This window comes from Seriola lalandi, unplaced genomic scaffold (genome assembly GCF_002814215.2).
Source record: "Seriola lalandi dorsalis isolate HSWRI2012SDOR001 ecotype SW California unplaced genomic scaffold, Sedor1 jcf7180002054130, whole genome shotgun sequence".
Lineage (NCBI taxonomy): Eukaryota > Metazoa > Chordata > Actinopteri > Carangiformes > Carangidae > Seriola > Seriola lalandi.
This window is the reverse complement of record NW_019524683.1, coordinates 49,666-64,955: the sequence shown is the minus strand read 5'-3', so window position 1 is coordinate 64,955 and position 15,290 is coordinate 49,666. Positions and strand designations below refer to the sequence as shown.

At 42.0% G+C, this 15,290-nt stretch overlaps 1 protein-coding gene across 1 annotated transcript in view; it reads right to left on the bottom strand.

Moving 5' to 3' along the window:
- xrn1 (5'-3' exoribonuclease 1) overlaps positions 1 to 12,820 on the bottom strand; it is a 19,375-nt gene extending 6,555 nt beyond the window's left edge. Inside the window, exons 1-32 of the mRNA XM_087173225.1 lie at positions 12,608 to 12,820; positions 11,165 to 11,397; positions 10,561 to 10,658; positions 9,443 to 9,552; positions 9,221 to 9,331; positions 9,024 to 9,109; positions 8,806 to 8,893; positions 8,469 to 8,637; positions 8,315 to 8,382; positions 7,844 to 7,981; positions 7,563 to 7,732; positions 7,359 to 7,448; positions 6,945 to 7,101; positions 6,535 to 6,654; positions 6,235 to 6,404; positions 5,840 to 5,957; positions 5,083 to 5,178; positions 4,483 to 4,586; positions 3,984 to 4,118; positions 3,571 to 3,733; positions 3,301 to 3,414; positions 2,755 to 2,853; positions 2,523 to 2,638; positions 2,192 to 2,338; positions 1,964 to 2,053; positions 1,702 to 1,837; positions 1,551 to 1,607; positions 1,104 to 1,236; positions 910 to 979; positions 609 to 804; positions 398 to 484; positions 140 to 245 (exon numbers count right to left, since the gene is read on the bottom strand). Coding sequence (XP_087029351.1) covers positions 140 to 245; positions 398 to 484; positions 609 to 804; positions 910 to 979; positions 1,104 to 1,236; positions 1,551 to 1,607; positions 1,702 to 1,837; positions 1,964 to 2,053; positions 2,192 to 2,338; positions 2,523 to 2,638; positions 2,755 to 2,853; positions 3,301 to 3,414; positions 3,571 to 3,733; positions 3,984 to 4,118; positions 4,483 to 4,586; positions 5,083 to 5,178; positions 5,840 to 5,957; positions 6,235 to 6,404; positions 6,535 to 6,654; positions 6,945 to 7,101; positions 7,359 to 7,448; positions 7,563 to 7,732; positions 7,844 to 7,981; positions 8,315 to 8,382; positions 8,469 to 8,637; positions 8,806 to 8,893; positions 9,024 to 9,109; positions 9,221 to 9,331; positions 9,443 to 9,552; positions 10,561 to 10,658; positions 11,165 to 11,397; positions 12,608 to 12,682 — 3,850 coding nt within the window. The 5' untranslated portion in view covers positions 12,683 to 12,820. The remainder of the gene's footprint in view (positions 1 to 139; positions 246 to 397; positions 485 to 608; positions 805 to 909; positions 980 to 1,103; positions 1,237 to 1,550; positions 1,608 to 1,701; positions 1,838 to 1,963; positions 2,054 to 2,191; positions 2,339 to 2,522; positions 2,639 to 2,754; positions 2,854 to 3,300; positions 3,415 to 3,570; positions 3,734 to 3,983; positions 4,119 to 4,482; positions 4,587 to 5,082; positions 5,179 to 5,839; positions 5,958 to 6,234; positions 6,405 to 6,534; positions 6,655 to 6,944; positions 7,102 to 7,358; positions 7,449 to 7,562; positions 7,733 to 7,843; positions 7,982 to 8,314; positions 8,383 to 8,468; positions 8,638 to 8,805; positions 8,894 to 9,023; positions 9,110 to 9,220; positions 9,332 to 9,442; positions 9,553 to 10,560; positions 10,659 to 11,164; positions 11,398 to 12,607) is intronic.
- Positions 12,821 to 15,290: the final 2,470 nt, after the last annotated feature.

The following is a 15,290-nucleotide window of genomic DNA, read 5'->3' as shown; positions in this document are numbered from 1 at the left end:
TGTTAAATGTAAAAGCTCCTGGCTGTCTTCTCCTGCTGAGGCCTCCTAGTTTTACTATTTATCAACACAAATATACTTTGCAAACGTTGCAAATGTGCAATTGCTGATATTGCTATATAGCGTATCTTTTGTTAAAAACATCCAAACACACACACACTTACATTATTCTGCCAGTGAGCGGGAGGTTTGTTCGGAGGGCCCGAGTTCTGCAGAGACTGCCACACATTGGTGTACTCCTCTTTACTCTGGAAGGAGATGTGGAGATAAGAACAGAAAACATTACGCGACTTAAATTCACAACTTCACAACCGTCACTTCACGCACTTGCAATACATGACCATGTGCATTTACAAGGTCACATGGCGAGAAAGCCTGGAGAAGTGAGAACAGCCCGTACCTTGCCCTGTTGTTTCTGGAGACCCTTAGAGGGAGAGTTCCTGTTGCCCTGGGAGCCCGCCTTCATCACACCTTGTTTGTTGTTATGCTTCAGGTAAGAGGTTGAGAGGTGGAACAATGAGAGAAGGAGAAAGAGAGAAAAATAGTTTTGTCATTTAAGCAGGAAAACAAAGTGCACGTAGCAGCACAGTGTGTATTCTCTCCCGTCTTACCTGTGTGGGTATGAAGGGTGACCGCGGCGAATGGTTGAGGCCGGCCAGCTGCCGGTGTGAGTTGAAGTTAGCGCCAGCGGCGGGCTGAGGTTTGACGATGGCAGTGAGTTTGTGGGAGGTGTGATCCACTCGGGCTCCGTAGGAAAGATTAATGAGAGCGCAGGGAGGGAGGCGGTAACCACGAGGCGAGGTACACCTGAGGAGACAGACCAATAACACAGGTGTCAGATGTCCGGTCAGAAGTCAGTCTGCTGTGGATACACATATATATTACATGCTACAGTTTTGTTTATGTGATTACCTGATGTTGAGACCACCAGCAAATTCTTCATCAAACAGCACTTCATACAGAACCTCCGCCTCACGCTCCGCTGAAAGTACAAACACATAAAATTAACCTTCATATCTTCCACATGTCCTGTGAGAAGTGCTGAAGCTTTTTAACTGTATAAAGAAATCGGTGGATCAAAGAAACCATCATGTGCATGCGCTCACCTCCTTTAATGCCGACAACGGTTCCTCTGAGTCCCAGTGGGACGGTGAAGCTCTCCCTGATGTTGACCACTCTGTCGAACAGGCGATACTCTGCATCCGGGTCTGGAACCACACCCTGCTGCTGCTCCAACGGCTGCACGCAAACACAGACACGTATTCACACAAGTTCAATCACTTGTAAATACTCAGTTTATGATCAAATACTCAATTCTCTGACAGAGTGACACAATACACAAGAGTGTATTATTACACAGCTGAAGATGCGTTGCCCTGGTAGCAACAGCTATTGGTCACCTCTGAGAACATCCCCCACTAATTGTTGTAACACTCAGTTCTACTAATGAATCACCGTATTCATATATTTTTTACATGATTTTAAAAACATTTTATGCCATTTCCTTTCTCTTCACGACCTTCCTTCTGACAATACAGGTAAAATGAACTCACCCTGAAGAGCAGATGAGGCTTGACAGTCACACGGACTTTCTTGGTGCTCTTCTTCACCTGAGAGTGAGTTAGCAGACGAGAGGTTATTGCGTGGCGTCAGTGAGTACGTGCACTATCAAGTGAGTCAGAATCTGTGTGCAAAGTCAGTCACCTTAGTTTTCTCCACCGCCTCCTCGATCCTCTCCACGATAGCGGAGTCCAGCACCTGCAGATCACATGACGCCCTGCTGATGGAGCTGACCGGGTGACTTTTCAACCACGAAGTGATTTCGGCGACCTTCTCTGCCCTGTGGAAGGTGCATCAGCGTCAGGGTTCACCGATAAATACGCCATCAACTCAGTGAATTCAGAAGATAGAATCAGCTCAATAAAGAAAGTTACTGTTAGTGTTAGTAAGTAAGTTAGTGTTTTACCCATTCTGGTCCTCCCCAGGCCAGATGTCGTCCTCATAGAAAACATCGTCATGACTGTTTCTGGACACCGAGTCGAAAACCTCCGAAAATCTATAAAAACATGACTTAAAAATGTTACAATAGGGAAACTTTCAACAGGAAGTGTGACAAAGCTTTTGAATTAAATACCACCAGACTTTCAGTGTCGTTATCGAGCTGTGAAGAGACAGAGGACATTGTTATCGTTACCTGTCCAGGTATTCGGCGAGCAGTTCCTCCACAGCAGCTGAGTAGAGCCACTCCTTCTCAGTTCTCTTGGTGTATCCAGGAACCTCCTCATTCTTCTTGTTGAACTTGAGGTTCAGGCCAACGTTAGCTCTTTGCTCCCCACAGGGACTGGACACAATGAAGAGGAAGAGGAAGAGGAAGAGGAAGAGAAGAGAAGGCAGAAAAACTTCAGGATTTGAAATTAAATGTTCTTTACAACCAATGGAAGAAACAAAACTTTAAATATTCACATTAACAAAAGTGTCAAATTAACCAGCGATATTTTAATCTAAAATAAATCTATAACACTCACTTCTTCTTAGAGCCTCTGCCAATGAAGATGCTTCCTGAGAAGCGGGAGACGAGGTAGCTCGTGATGCCGAGACGAGACGCCAGAACATATCCGGGACTGTACTTCACACAGTATTTCTATAAAACACACACACACACACACACACACACACGAGGCAAACATGTGTGAGGATGGAAAATACACACGATTTCTCAGCTGAATGCCGTAACAAACATGGTTGTGTGTTTCTTACATGCTGATTCTGGATCAAGGCCTCCAGCTGCGGTTCATGCGGCACGTTGAAGACCACGCGTACGCGGCCATCTTTGATGACGTCACTAGAATCCTGCACCTGTTGAGGCAGGAAGACACATTTCAATAAGACAAACAAGCCGAGGAAGAACGTGTTGCTCTTCACAAATTACACACAAATGTTTTCTGAAATCAAGCACTAAAATAAACATAAAGATAAAACAGAACTATAGCAGGAAGAGCTTTTAAAACATCGGTTGCTGTCATGTCCTTACAGGAGAGACACTGGTTCAATGCTCCTCGATGGCAAACAATTCAGAATTTTGTTTATCACAGCCATTAATTATTGAATAATACTGAGTAAAGTTGACCATTACTCTAGTTTGCGTTTGAATACAGACCCAAACTTCTCTCAGTTCCTACAACCGGGATCATAAGAGAAGAGTGAGTCGGCATCATTATAAAAACTGATTTGCATTAAACCATTAATTATTTCTATAAAAAGATAAAGATTATAGAGCTCAGGAACAGTCAGCTGATCACATACCTCTCCCATGGCACCGTAGTACGGGTTCCCCACCATGAAGACGGAAGTCGCTTGAGGAAAGAGCTCGTCCAAGCTCTTAAAACAGGTCAGAGACGAGTAAAAGGCCTTGATGTCCTGAGAGGAAGGAGGGAGACGCAGAATACGGGCGAGTGAGTTAGAGAGAGAGAGAGAGAGTAAGTCTCCTCAGCTTCGTGGCCTCGTGGCCCTGCTGCAAAAACACCACAGTTTTATCTGTGTATTCGTTTGTGTTCTGTATATGCAGACATGTACCTTAACCACGGTCTGGTGGGCGAAAGGAAGAACTTGTTTGGCCCACTGTTTCTCTAGTTCCACCACTCCGTTGGCTTTGGGGACATACTTCCATCCTGTCAGCAACTGGCCGTACAAAACCACCTCTGTGTCGTTCACTATGATGCCTTTCCTCTTGAAGAAACTGCGAGAAAGAAAAATGATGTTATGAGAGGAATCATGAACTGAGGAAATAAGTCAGACACGATGATTTACCATGATTTTAGAAAAGAACAAGAAAGTAAAACCTGTTAGTTACAATGGCTTTAAAAAGGTCTTAAAGGCCACAAATGAGAATAGCAACATCATTTCAAAACAGTAGTTATAAAAAGATGTTTTAAAACAGCTGTATTTTCTCTGAAAGGGTTTTGTTGTTGTTGTTTTGTGTGCCTTACTATTCAGTTAGTCCCTGGACATCCTTCACCCAATCCTTCTGCTCCTTGTCAGACAGGCAGGTGACTTTGGTGGGAGGAGGGGTGGAGGGTCGGTCATACACTCTCTGGACACCAGGTGGTTCCTCCAGACAAAACCTGCACCACAGGACCAAGATTCATGTTTCACACAAAAAAAGACAAACTCTGTGCTCCCAGACAACTGGCCGAATCCACATGCTGTACACGCTACATTTGGTGAACGTTGGTGAGGTTGTTCACCACCTGAAATTGTGTAGAATCTGCAAAACTATCTAACTCTGGTGCCCCCTAGTGGCAGCATCCCAGTGTCAGAAAACAGCACCGTCATTCTAATGAACAGTGTGACAAAAAGTATTTTCTTTGTATGGGTAGAATCAATGCAGAGCAAAACTCTTGCAAAAGTAAAAACATTATTTTTGAGACATGTTTAACACATTCAGTGTCATGAATCTAAGGCTTAATCTGCAGTGCTGGTTCTTACTTGGTGTCTCCATCTGACACTGCAATGATACGAGCTTCCTCTAGATGGGGCCAGTTCACAAACACAGACTTCCCCAGTGCTTGTGAAGCAACATCATCACATAACTACAGATGCAGAGAGACAAACAAAGAACAGAGGCAGACGGTAAGTAAGTGAAAGGCAGAAATATATAATATGTAAGTTCAAAATACAATGTCTGAGAAACAGACAAATATACAGGAAGTGCAAACCAAGGTTAAGCTTTTATTTTTATTTTTGAAGTCTCCTGATCTAAGTCTTTCCTCTAACATAGAGTCCTAATGTGAACTCTGTTTTCCTACATAGTAAAGCTGCACATTACACACATGGTCAGTCGACATTAAAACTAGTAAAACTAATCTTTTGTGGATATCTGCTGACATTTCTTCGGCCACTGTAATAAATAAATGTGTGATGCCATTACAAAATTTAAAGCCTTGTATTTTGTTTATTTGATATTTCAAGACTTCTGAGAGAGCTGAAAGAAATTTAGATATAACAGACATTTTCATTGAGGAATATTTTGTACTATTTTTTGCAGTGTTTTTAAAGAGTGAGATCTATAAACAAACAAAACTCTACCGTCTCTCCTTCCTGGCTGTGAAGGATGTCGAGCATCATGTTCTCCCCTCGGCTGCTCTGCTGGAACACGACCACCCCGCTCTTCTTCTTGAAAAACTGCAGAGAGAGAGAGTGAGCGAGCCCATGGTACGAATCAGCTGATGGGCTTTATTTGGTTCAGTTTCTTTTCACACAGAAAAATCCAAGCGACCTAAAATTCATCACTACAAATCACATGGGAAGGTTCACTCAGAGCAAGAGAGGAAGAAGGTCCTGTGTTCCGGACCAGCGCCCGTTTCTGTGAGAGAAACATTTCTACACGGGCTGCTACGGTTTACGTGCTCTGCCGCTTCCCACAATGCAACGCGCACCTGGCTAAAGTAACCATTTTTGCTCAACCTTGCAGAGCACACCAGTAGTTGGGTCATATTGGGTTCAGATGACGTTCCCACCACATATGAACTGCTCCAGAGTTTGTTTGTGGCCAGACCGAGACCACCTGAGTCTCGTGAGGTTGTTTAGGGTTTGGAGCAGAGTGCGATTACTGTGTTCACTCCTGCTCAAACGAATCACAACAAGGGGAAAACAAACCAGTATCTGATTTAACCCGACTAATGTAGAAGTGAAAACCCCCTTGGAAGTTGGACAAATGTTCAGCGTCGGTGTTGACTGTCTCTAACGAGGCTGTAATTTCTGTATATAAAAAGGTTTAGGGCAAAAGCCTGTGTTGGGGCTCGGAGCTTTTAAATGTTATCAGTTATCCGACACAAACACCTACCTTGTGTTTGATGTGCTGTAGAGTGGGGAAGCCACAGAAGTACAGAGCCGAGCGGTCGATGGGCCTGCTGACATGGTCCAAAGGCACCTGCCAGGCGTCCATGGGGATGTGTGCTTTCCTGTATCAAAGGAAAGTTATTTTATGAAACGAGCAACTGAATTCAGCAGTAATCATTAGCAAATGTAATTAACATAATACATGTTCATTCCGAGTTTAAGTAATAGCTTTCCACTCTCCTCCTCATTTACAGTAACTGTAATGCAGCAAATTCACTTGAATAAGACAGAAAATATTGACTCACAAAAATTGAGTCAATTAGAAATGGAGTGTTTGAGACAGATAAATTAAGTTACGCGTGAGTGTGTGTGTGTGTGTGTGTGTGTGTGTTTTCCAACCTGGCATGGCAGTGGACGATGTCGGGGAACAGCTGAGGCAGGGTGGAGGTGTATGTGAAGTCTAACTCACTGTCGTAAGAGTAGACTGCACACTCTGTGTGACAGTTCCTGGATTTCTCTTCTTTAGTCATTTTGTGGCTGTAGGGCTCCATGGCTGCTAGTAAGCACCTCTGTTTAATAAACACACCACACAAACCGACACATATGGTTACACTGTTAATGAGTAGGTTTTTTTTTTTAACATAACTGTGTAAGTGTGTGTGTGTGTGTGTGTGTGTGTGTGTGTGTGTGTGTGTTTACCTCGTCTATGAAGGGAATGAGCACCACAGCCTCCCACTCCTGCTGCTTCCCATTGAGGTCCGTTTTAAAGTCAAGAGGGTAGTACTCAATGATGGGTGAACTTTCACTGGTCATCAGGTGCTGAAACAATCAGATTAATATAATATCATCTTTATGTTTTCATGTCTGAGCTGTTCAGGAAAAGATTACAACTTTCTATGTTGGATACTGTTTAAAATAATATTGTAAACAAATGTGTGATAAAGACACCAAGAGAACTGCAAAGATTCATCAAAATCATAAAGAAACATGTAGGTAACTTGTGCATCCACACACTAATGTATATGAAGCTCCAGTACATGTTCTGTGTGTGTGTGGGCATGTGTGTGTGTGTGTGTGTGTGTGTGTGTGTGTGTGTGTGTGTGTCTTACCCTGTAACACTCAGGCAGCAGCGCCATACTGGCAGCAGGCAGGACAGCCAAAAGCTGCTGGAAGGGCATGAAGGGTTTTGCGAGGTCAAAGGTCAGTTTTAACCCAGCTATATTCCTGATGTCAGACAGGAAGGGAGCGTAGTGGTAGGGGTAGTACCTGGAGAGACATACCAATATTTAAAGACTGGTGGAAGGACTCGGAACGTTCTCATCTCTCCTGATTTGTGTTTGAGGCGGTTCAGAAAGACCTTCATTAAAACTGGGCTTGGTGTTAGAAAATGTGTGAAGTTTCCCATGAGAAACGATCCTGTGCTCCCTTACTCCTCAAGAGAGTGTAATAAATTATCTGCCTTTCCAGGCCACAGGAATTAAGAGAAACAAAGAGCAAGTGGCGTGTGATAGAGACATTCTTACCAGCTCCAGGACTGAACCCCGTGGTAATAGTAGTGGAGAATCCACTGGATGCCTTCCACATAACACTTGGCCTGCTTGGCAAGAAACTCACTGCAAATGGAAGAATACAAACGTATTTTAGAGAAAGCGTTGTTGTTGCTCTGCATCCCAAGTAATTTGTTTTTGTCTTGTGGACTGTGTGTGTGTTTGCATCTCTACACTCACTCTGACACCACATCCACGCCCATCTTGGTCATGTAGTAGGTGCGTTTGTACTGTCTGAACTCAGTTTCAAAAATATCGTCCTCCTCCTCCTCATCTTCTGCCGCTGCTAACTTTCCTTCTCCAATCACTTCATCTGATGAGGTCAGAGCTGCCAGACAGAGGGAAGAGTCCTACACACACACACACACACGAGAAATGACATGAGTGAGTAATTACAGGATAAACACACACATGACAACTGTGAATAAATGTTGGGTTTGTTTTTATCACTTTGTCTCTACCTCCATCTTGTTGGTTTCTTTGCTCGCGGCTTCCTGCTCTGCTGCAAGTCCAGCCGCCTCATTCAGATACTTGTTACCAACTTTACTCTCAAACCACTTCAAGTCCACAAACACCTCGCTGAAGTGTTCCCGGTCAAACTGGAGGGAAGCAGGAGAGAGGATGCAATAAATAAAAAAAAAACACTTCATTTTACACCAACTTCACGACAAACTTCTGACGACTCAAACCAAATGCAAATATCGTGATCAACAGCTACATGTGATTCACATCTATTCTTAAAATAACTGGTGTCGGTAACTGCAGCTGTCTGTGCTGGACAAAGTCAACAAGTATTATACATCTACAAGATGCAAAAATTAGAACAGCACTGACCACTTCAGACAGAAACTGTTTTTTTTAAAAGACTAATGTCAACGTCACTGATTATATTAATGGAGAATTTACACAAAGCTTTCACGGTGTTGTCTCACCTCCGCAAGCTTCTCCAGGTACTTCTCAAAGTTTCTGAGGTTTAGATGTCCGTTCTCATTCAGATAACCTGCATCAGAAAACAGGAGTCAGTTTTGTGTTTTATGTACAGTATATGTGTGTGTGTGTGTGTGTGTGTGTGTGTGTGTCTCTCACCCCCCACGCTCGGTAGTACACTGATGTACGTCTTGTATAGCAGAGGCAAAGCATCGTGGTTGATGTGAAGATGGGGAAGGTGAGGGATGAAATCATTTCCCACTAGGAAGCCCATTAGAATCCAGTCGTCTATTATTCGCTCCAAGTCATAATCAGAACCAATGTGATTCTGAAAAACATCCATAATCACAATGAGAATAATCAGTATACGGCTTATCAACCTTCCTTGGCGTGGAAATTACTTCTTTGTGTCCATACTTCATCTTATTATACTGATTATACTCATGGTGCTGTTCATTCAATATTGTTTGTGAGTGAGTGTGAGTGTGTGTCTCACCCTGAGCTCAGAGAACTCATAGTCAATGTACTCCCTCATCAGAGACAAGTGGAGTAAGTGAAAAGTCGTCTCCTCCGGAGCCGTTATCCTGGTTGGGAAGAAAAACAGCAGGGTTCAGAAAAGTCAAAAGAATTTCTAGGATATCATAAGATAAATATGAACATGACAGAAAAAAAAACAACTATTTAAAAATAAGAAGAGAGGAAAGCATGCAACACCTTTTCTGTGATTTCTTTCCTCCAAAGCGGACCTCTTCTCTGAGCAGCGAGAAATTTGGCTCGTGGCTGGTTAAACCCAACATTATCTACAACACACAGAGCAAAGGTGGGTTGAGCATCTCTTAGACGTCCACAGAGGATTCGAGCAGTAACGTATGTACTCATGTGATTCCTAACCACGGGCACACAAACCCTACCAGGTCAGCATCCAGGCCGTATAGGCAGTGTCGGGTGTTGGGGTTGTGACCCGGCTTTGAGTTCTCAGAGCGAATAAACTCCATGATCTTGTGTTCTCCTTCACCCGGCGTCTAGAAGAGAAACACACACTCAGTGCTGGCAATGCTGACTGAAGCTGCGGTGCCAACAAACTGCCACTGAACCTGCAGCGTCTCGGTTCATTAAAACAGCTGTTCACACACCTCATGACCAGACAGGTAGACTCTGACATTCTGCCACAGCTTGTCAGTGGAGAGCTTGTTGTGGACGAAGTATTTGAGCTGCTCCTGAAGTCTCGCCATGAAGTCAGTGCCTGGTTAAAGGAGAAGTGATTAAAGGAGCTGCTGCTGCTAACAAATCTACATCTGATACGTCAGCGTTGTCTACAATAATAATACTTTCACTCCAGCACAGAATAAGCAGATGGACATGAAACATGTTCACTCAAACTCTGGTGTGTTTGTGTGTTTGGTTCACTTCATTTCGGCTGCTGTGAAAGCTTTCAGTAAAACCCTGGTGCTAAACTAAACACTGAGACCAAGGCCGAGTGAAGAGGAGGTGTCGGTTAGTGATGATACGCAACTTCAGTCAGGATAAGCGTAGATACCAGGTACTGATCCGTACTGCACTCTATTTTTTTCCAAATTTAAAATCTGTGTATCTCACTGTGTAAAACTAATTGGAATCATTTTAATGTGAAGTAACAGAATGGCACAGATTGTGACTGTGTGGTCCCTACATTTTTCAATTTTAAATGAGGAACTGCAAATATGAAAATAGGTACAATGCAACTCTGATTTTAAGGAAGTGGACTAATCTAATTATTATTGTTTATTTATTAACAACTGCTTTTGTTATTATAATTATTATCAACAATGAGCTAATGGACACATACATTTCCACTAGAGGATAAATAAAGTATCTATCCATCTATCTATCTATTTATCTATCTAATACAAAATTGCAACACTTAACTTGAGCAGAACTCAGCCATTTGTTAGAATTACTATGTGTTGTTGTAACATGCATGGCAGTGCACATTAACAGTTTGTGACAACCTGGTAATGACTGACTTACATGTCCAACAGTGACAAGATGGAGAAGAAACCAAACTCACAAACACTAGTGATTCCAGTTTTATTTAGAAATTCACCGTTAAACTTATGTAGGTTTAGTATTAAGTTTTTGTATTAATGCAAGGTTAGAACAGATTCTACTACGCTGAAATTATCAACTGTCTTTACATATCCTGCTAAAGTTCCTTTTATCAATCTTAATGTGTGACATTATTCTTGTGTAAAGGTTGTGAGAGGAAACCTACCAGGAGTGATACAGTTGGAATCGAAGCGAGCCTCTGTGGGGAGGACCTCTCCTTTATCCAGGGCTTTTTTTATCTTGTCCTCGGCTTCTTTGGCAGACCTAGAAACAAAGACACAAAGCCCAGCATGTCAAACTCACTGGCTTGGGCTGTGCTCCTGCCTGAACCCTGGTTTCTTCAGTCCATTCTGCCTTGTTAGGCAACACAGCTTTACAACTGCAGTCCCACAGACATCACCTTTAAACCACAAAATTATACTGGACGGTGTATAAATATATTTGTGAACAGAGCTGTCATCTTGAACAGATAACTAAAAGAGAAGGCAGCATTATTTTCACTTGAGATTTGACATCACAGTGCAGGCACGCTCATAAAATTCCATTTCTTTATTTGGTCACCTCGTGAAAAGCAGCTCCAACAACCCAAATTTAACAATCATGTTCAAATGTCTTTGAGGTTGAGAGAAGCATTAATGGGTGAAAGGACTGAAAGCTTTCACTGTGGGGAGAAATCAGATGAGCCAAGACGACCCATTCTGAGTGTCAGCCTATATCCAAACAGAGGAAAGAATCTCTCCATGTTTCTTTCATCCTGCAGCCATCTCTACCTGAATCTCCGCCCCCTCTGCTGGTTCATCTTTGCCCTTGGTGCCACACCATCCACAGCCATGAAGAAGACCTTGCGGGGCTTGATAATCCTGAAAAGCACTTCCAGGTAATGGAAGATGTCAGCGAAAATCTTTTCCTCAGAGATGCGAAAGTGGACATCCTCGTCGTTCGGGTGGGAACACTGGTGGATAATCCCATTCATGTCCAGATAGAGATTGTCAAATTCTGGAATCTGGGGAGCGAAAGAAGCACAAAAAAACAAACACAATGACTATGGTTAATAAATTGTAAAACATATTTTTCAATGTTCCTGTAAAGTGATTCATGAAATGTGTTTCATTTCTTGACTGTCTGAAATGCATCTATCAACAACAAAACTTTCCTGTGTGGAGTTAATTAGGTTTTTTTAGTTTGTGTGTCTGTGAGACAGGATACCATTCACATGACAAACTTTGAACGTCATAAATGAAAAGGTCAGCTTGTCTTTATCAGTCACCAAAGAATTTCTAGCAGACTCCTCCGGCCTACTACAGATAAAGAACCCAAAAACTTTCTCCAATAACAGCGATGTTGACATCTAGGTTTAGTAACAGGGGGAGGGGTTAAAACTGAGTTTGACAGTGGTGTGACATAAGGTGTTACAAAATGGGCATACGACATATTTTCCACATCCAGTGTTATCCAATATAAAGATTTCTGGCATAAAACGCCCGTTTTATTTTCTTAAGCACACACACCACTGCTGTCTTACGCAATGAGAGTGACACTGAACCACGTCCAGCTGATGAAACTGCTGCTCCAGCACTGAAATACTATCTTCCTCACTACACTGAGAACTAGGTCACTAAAGTCCATTGCAGTCCGCCGAAGTAGCCTTAAAAAAACTAAGTAATGTAAATTAACTAAATATGCCCCCCTTGATATCCACTACAGGCTGATACAAACAACTCCACAAACATTGCAAAGCACGGTGGCTGTAAACTAGCTGGCAACAATAACTAGCTGTAGCCTCTATTCATCTCTTAGTGTAAAGTTAGTTAGCTAGCTGCCTGTGAGAGGTTTATTGTTGCTCAGAATGTTCTTGCCGAACAAAGAACTAAAGTACCCGATGGTAACACATTCAATAAATTAAATTCACTTTGACCTGTTTAACGTTCAAATTTGAACCTGCTTACGACCAAAACAGCAAGCTAGTAAGTGTTGGAATTTGGTAAATGGCGTATGGTTTTTGGTTGAGTCAAATTAAAAAATGTAGTCAAAAGTGTTTCGCAACAAGAGAGCTGTCCTGTGGTCGGCCAATAACACCGGTAAGCTACGTGGAATAAAAGTTCCACGGCCCTCTGTATTTAGCTCGTTGATAGCCAGAAGCTAGCTATGCTAACGCTGCGGCTATCGGGAACAGTTGGTTTGGAAGCTAACGAAATACATCTCTGGTTTCCTACCTGATGTTCCTTGACAACTTCACTGAGACAAGGATATCGCTCTGAAATCCATCGGTAAAATTTCGGGACCCCCATCTTCACCACGAAAAAAAAATTGGTATGCGGTCAAAACCGAGAGCAAATGTGGTTAACGAAATACAGTCAAGGTTTACAACTTGCTTTCAGTGGAGTCAGGTTTTGTTTCCATCGGCCGCTAACTAGCTAGTTGTCCGTGGTCCGTCTGCTAAAACATTCCGCCGCTACACGAAGAACAATCGTTCCATTGTTTGGTTGCACAAGGATCATTTCCTCTCCTCCTTCGCAACAGTTGTCGCTTTTGGAACCCATTCCCGCCAGAAAATAAAGAAGAACCAGAAAATTCCTGGAGAAATTTTGAATGTTTCCTGCTGCGTGGTGAGTGTACTTCACTCCTCACGTTTCAATCTGTACAAAGGACGTTACTTTCAGTTACATTCATGTTGTAGAGACTCATCCTGACACTGCAATAAAGCTATACCACTGGTGGAGATGGAGATGGAGATGGTGTTTGTGTGTGTGTGTGTGTGTGTGTGTGTGTGTGTGTGTGTCAACATTTGTTAACCTATAAAATAAATCTGCATGCGAAATTCAAGTTTCTGCATGTGTAGAAGAGATTTGTATTTGTTAAAATCTGAAATTAAATTATGAACAAATGATGAGTGGTGAGGTTAAACAAAAACATGTAAAAGGAAGAAATGTTTTTGTCACAATGCTGTTAATGTGTGTAAGAATTAATTTGTAATGTGTGCTTTTTTTTATTCTTGCGGCTTACATCATGTGCTGTGGTGCAGTGGATGGATGGGCATCGGTTGAGAAAACTAAGATCATCACATGACTCACTATCACAGGGTGAGGAGCCCTGGAGAGAGATCATCAGTTTCACCTGAACCTCAAGTTCTATTAGTTAGTTTATGATAAGTTTATTGCGCTACAGTGACAGTGGTATTACAAGATGAGACGGACAGTTCAGCACATCTAGCACCAGTTACACAGTGAACCTTTCTAAGACAGTCTGCAGTCACTTACCTCTGCCCCGTCTGTTCAAAGAAATGCATTTTATTAAGTGTTGCTGTATATTGGGTAAACTTTAAATAAAAGGCTGATTTGTTTTAGCATTTGTGTCCTTGAGTTTTATTTTTAATTCATAAATATGTAATAGGGTGAACCTGGATGAAACTGATGCAGTATAATGGAACAGGCCTTTCAGCGAATCCTCCTTCATGAGGATTATAATGTTCAGTATTTACTGAATCTGTTTGAGAAGTGTTGTTTTATTTTAATGGTCATTGTGGAGGCTGTGATTGTTGTTGTGGTAATGTTTAAGTTGCAGATCAACTTCTGTAAGGACATGTACGTGTGTGTGTGTGTGTGTGTGTTTGTACATGTCTTGCTGTGGTTGTGGGGACAAATCTGGGTTTGAAACCATCAGTGTGAGGTTATTGTGGCCAGTCGTCACAGCTTCAAAAGGCTTTTTGAGGGACAGCTGCAGTGACTGAGGTCAGTGTCAGGATGAGTCTCTACGACATGAATGAAGCTGAAAGTCACGTCCTTTGTACAGATTGAAACGTGAGGAGTGAAGTTCACGCACCAAGCAGCTGGAACATTCAAAAGTTCTCCAGGAATTTTCTTGTGTTTATTATTCTCTGTCCTCAGTGTTCAGGTTCAGTCTCTTGCCTTTTACTTCATTTCTACTGTTGTTGATGGATGACAGTAACAACATGTGAAGAGCAGAACCTGTTCAGCTCTAGCACAGTCACCACCTCCACAGGTGAAAGTATCGACCAGTTTAACATGAACACGGTGTTCAGTAGGAAACAGATGGAACTGATCCACTGGATGTGATGCTGTGACCTCAGAGACGGATGTGTTCACCTCACACACTCTTTAGTGTGAACTGAACATTGACAGTTCAGATTGTGAAGCAGGTGTCAGTGTAGTACAGCTCATGTACATTCGTTTTATTCAGAACTTCATTGTTGTCATTGAAAAGGTGTTTAATAAATAAACCTGTGATTAAATTGTACTGAGTATGTTTTTTTTTCATATTTACCATCTGCCTCATGATGAATCTAACAGGTCACTTTGGTGAATTAGTGTTTTCATTGTTATTAAAATTGGTAAGTTCATAAGACAAATTAGAAAAGCACAAACTCTTGTGTCTAGATCTAGATCCTGTATTCAGCACGGACACATTTAAACATTTCTATCATGTTTGTTGTTGATTAAAGCAACATAGAAAGTCTTTGATTAATTACAAATTAAGGAAAAACTTCAGTGTGTTGTGATTTCTATACTGTGCTGCTGCTGCTACTGTTAAAATTCATACCAGACACGCTTCATAAAAACCAACAAAGCAAAGCTTCATAAAAAACTTTATTTCACAAGTTTGCATAATAAAGAGGTGGATAAATCTTATTAAGTAACAAGTATAAATTATAGTAAAAATATAAAAATAGTACTTCATAGCTCAGTGAGGACGGTGCAACAGTCTGACAGGTCGACTGGAAGCTGTTGCAGCCGTCCATGAGTGATGGAGGGAAGGTGCAGAAAGTCCAGGAGCCGTTATTCATCATCAGTCTAAGTGTTAGAAAACGTTTCACACTGTGGTTTTACAGTTTAACGTTAGCACACATGCTAACTTCAACTACAATAACATTACAAGTTA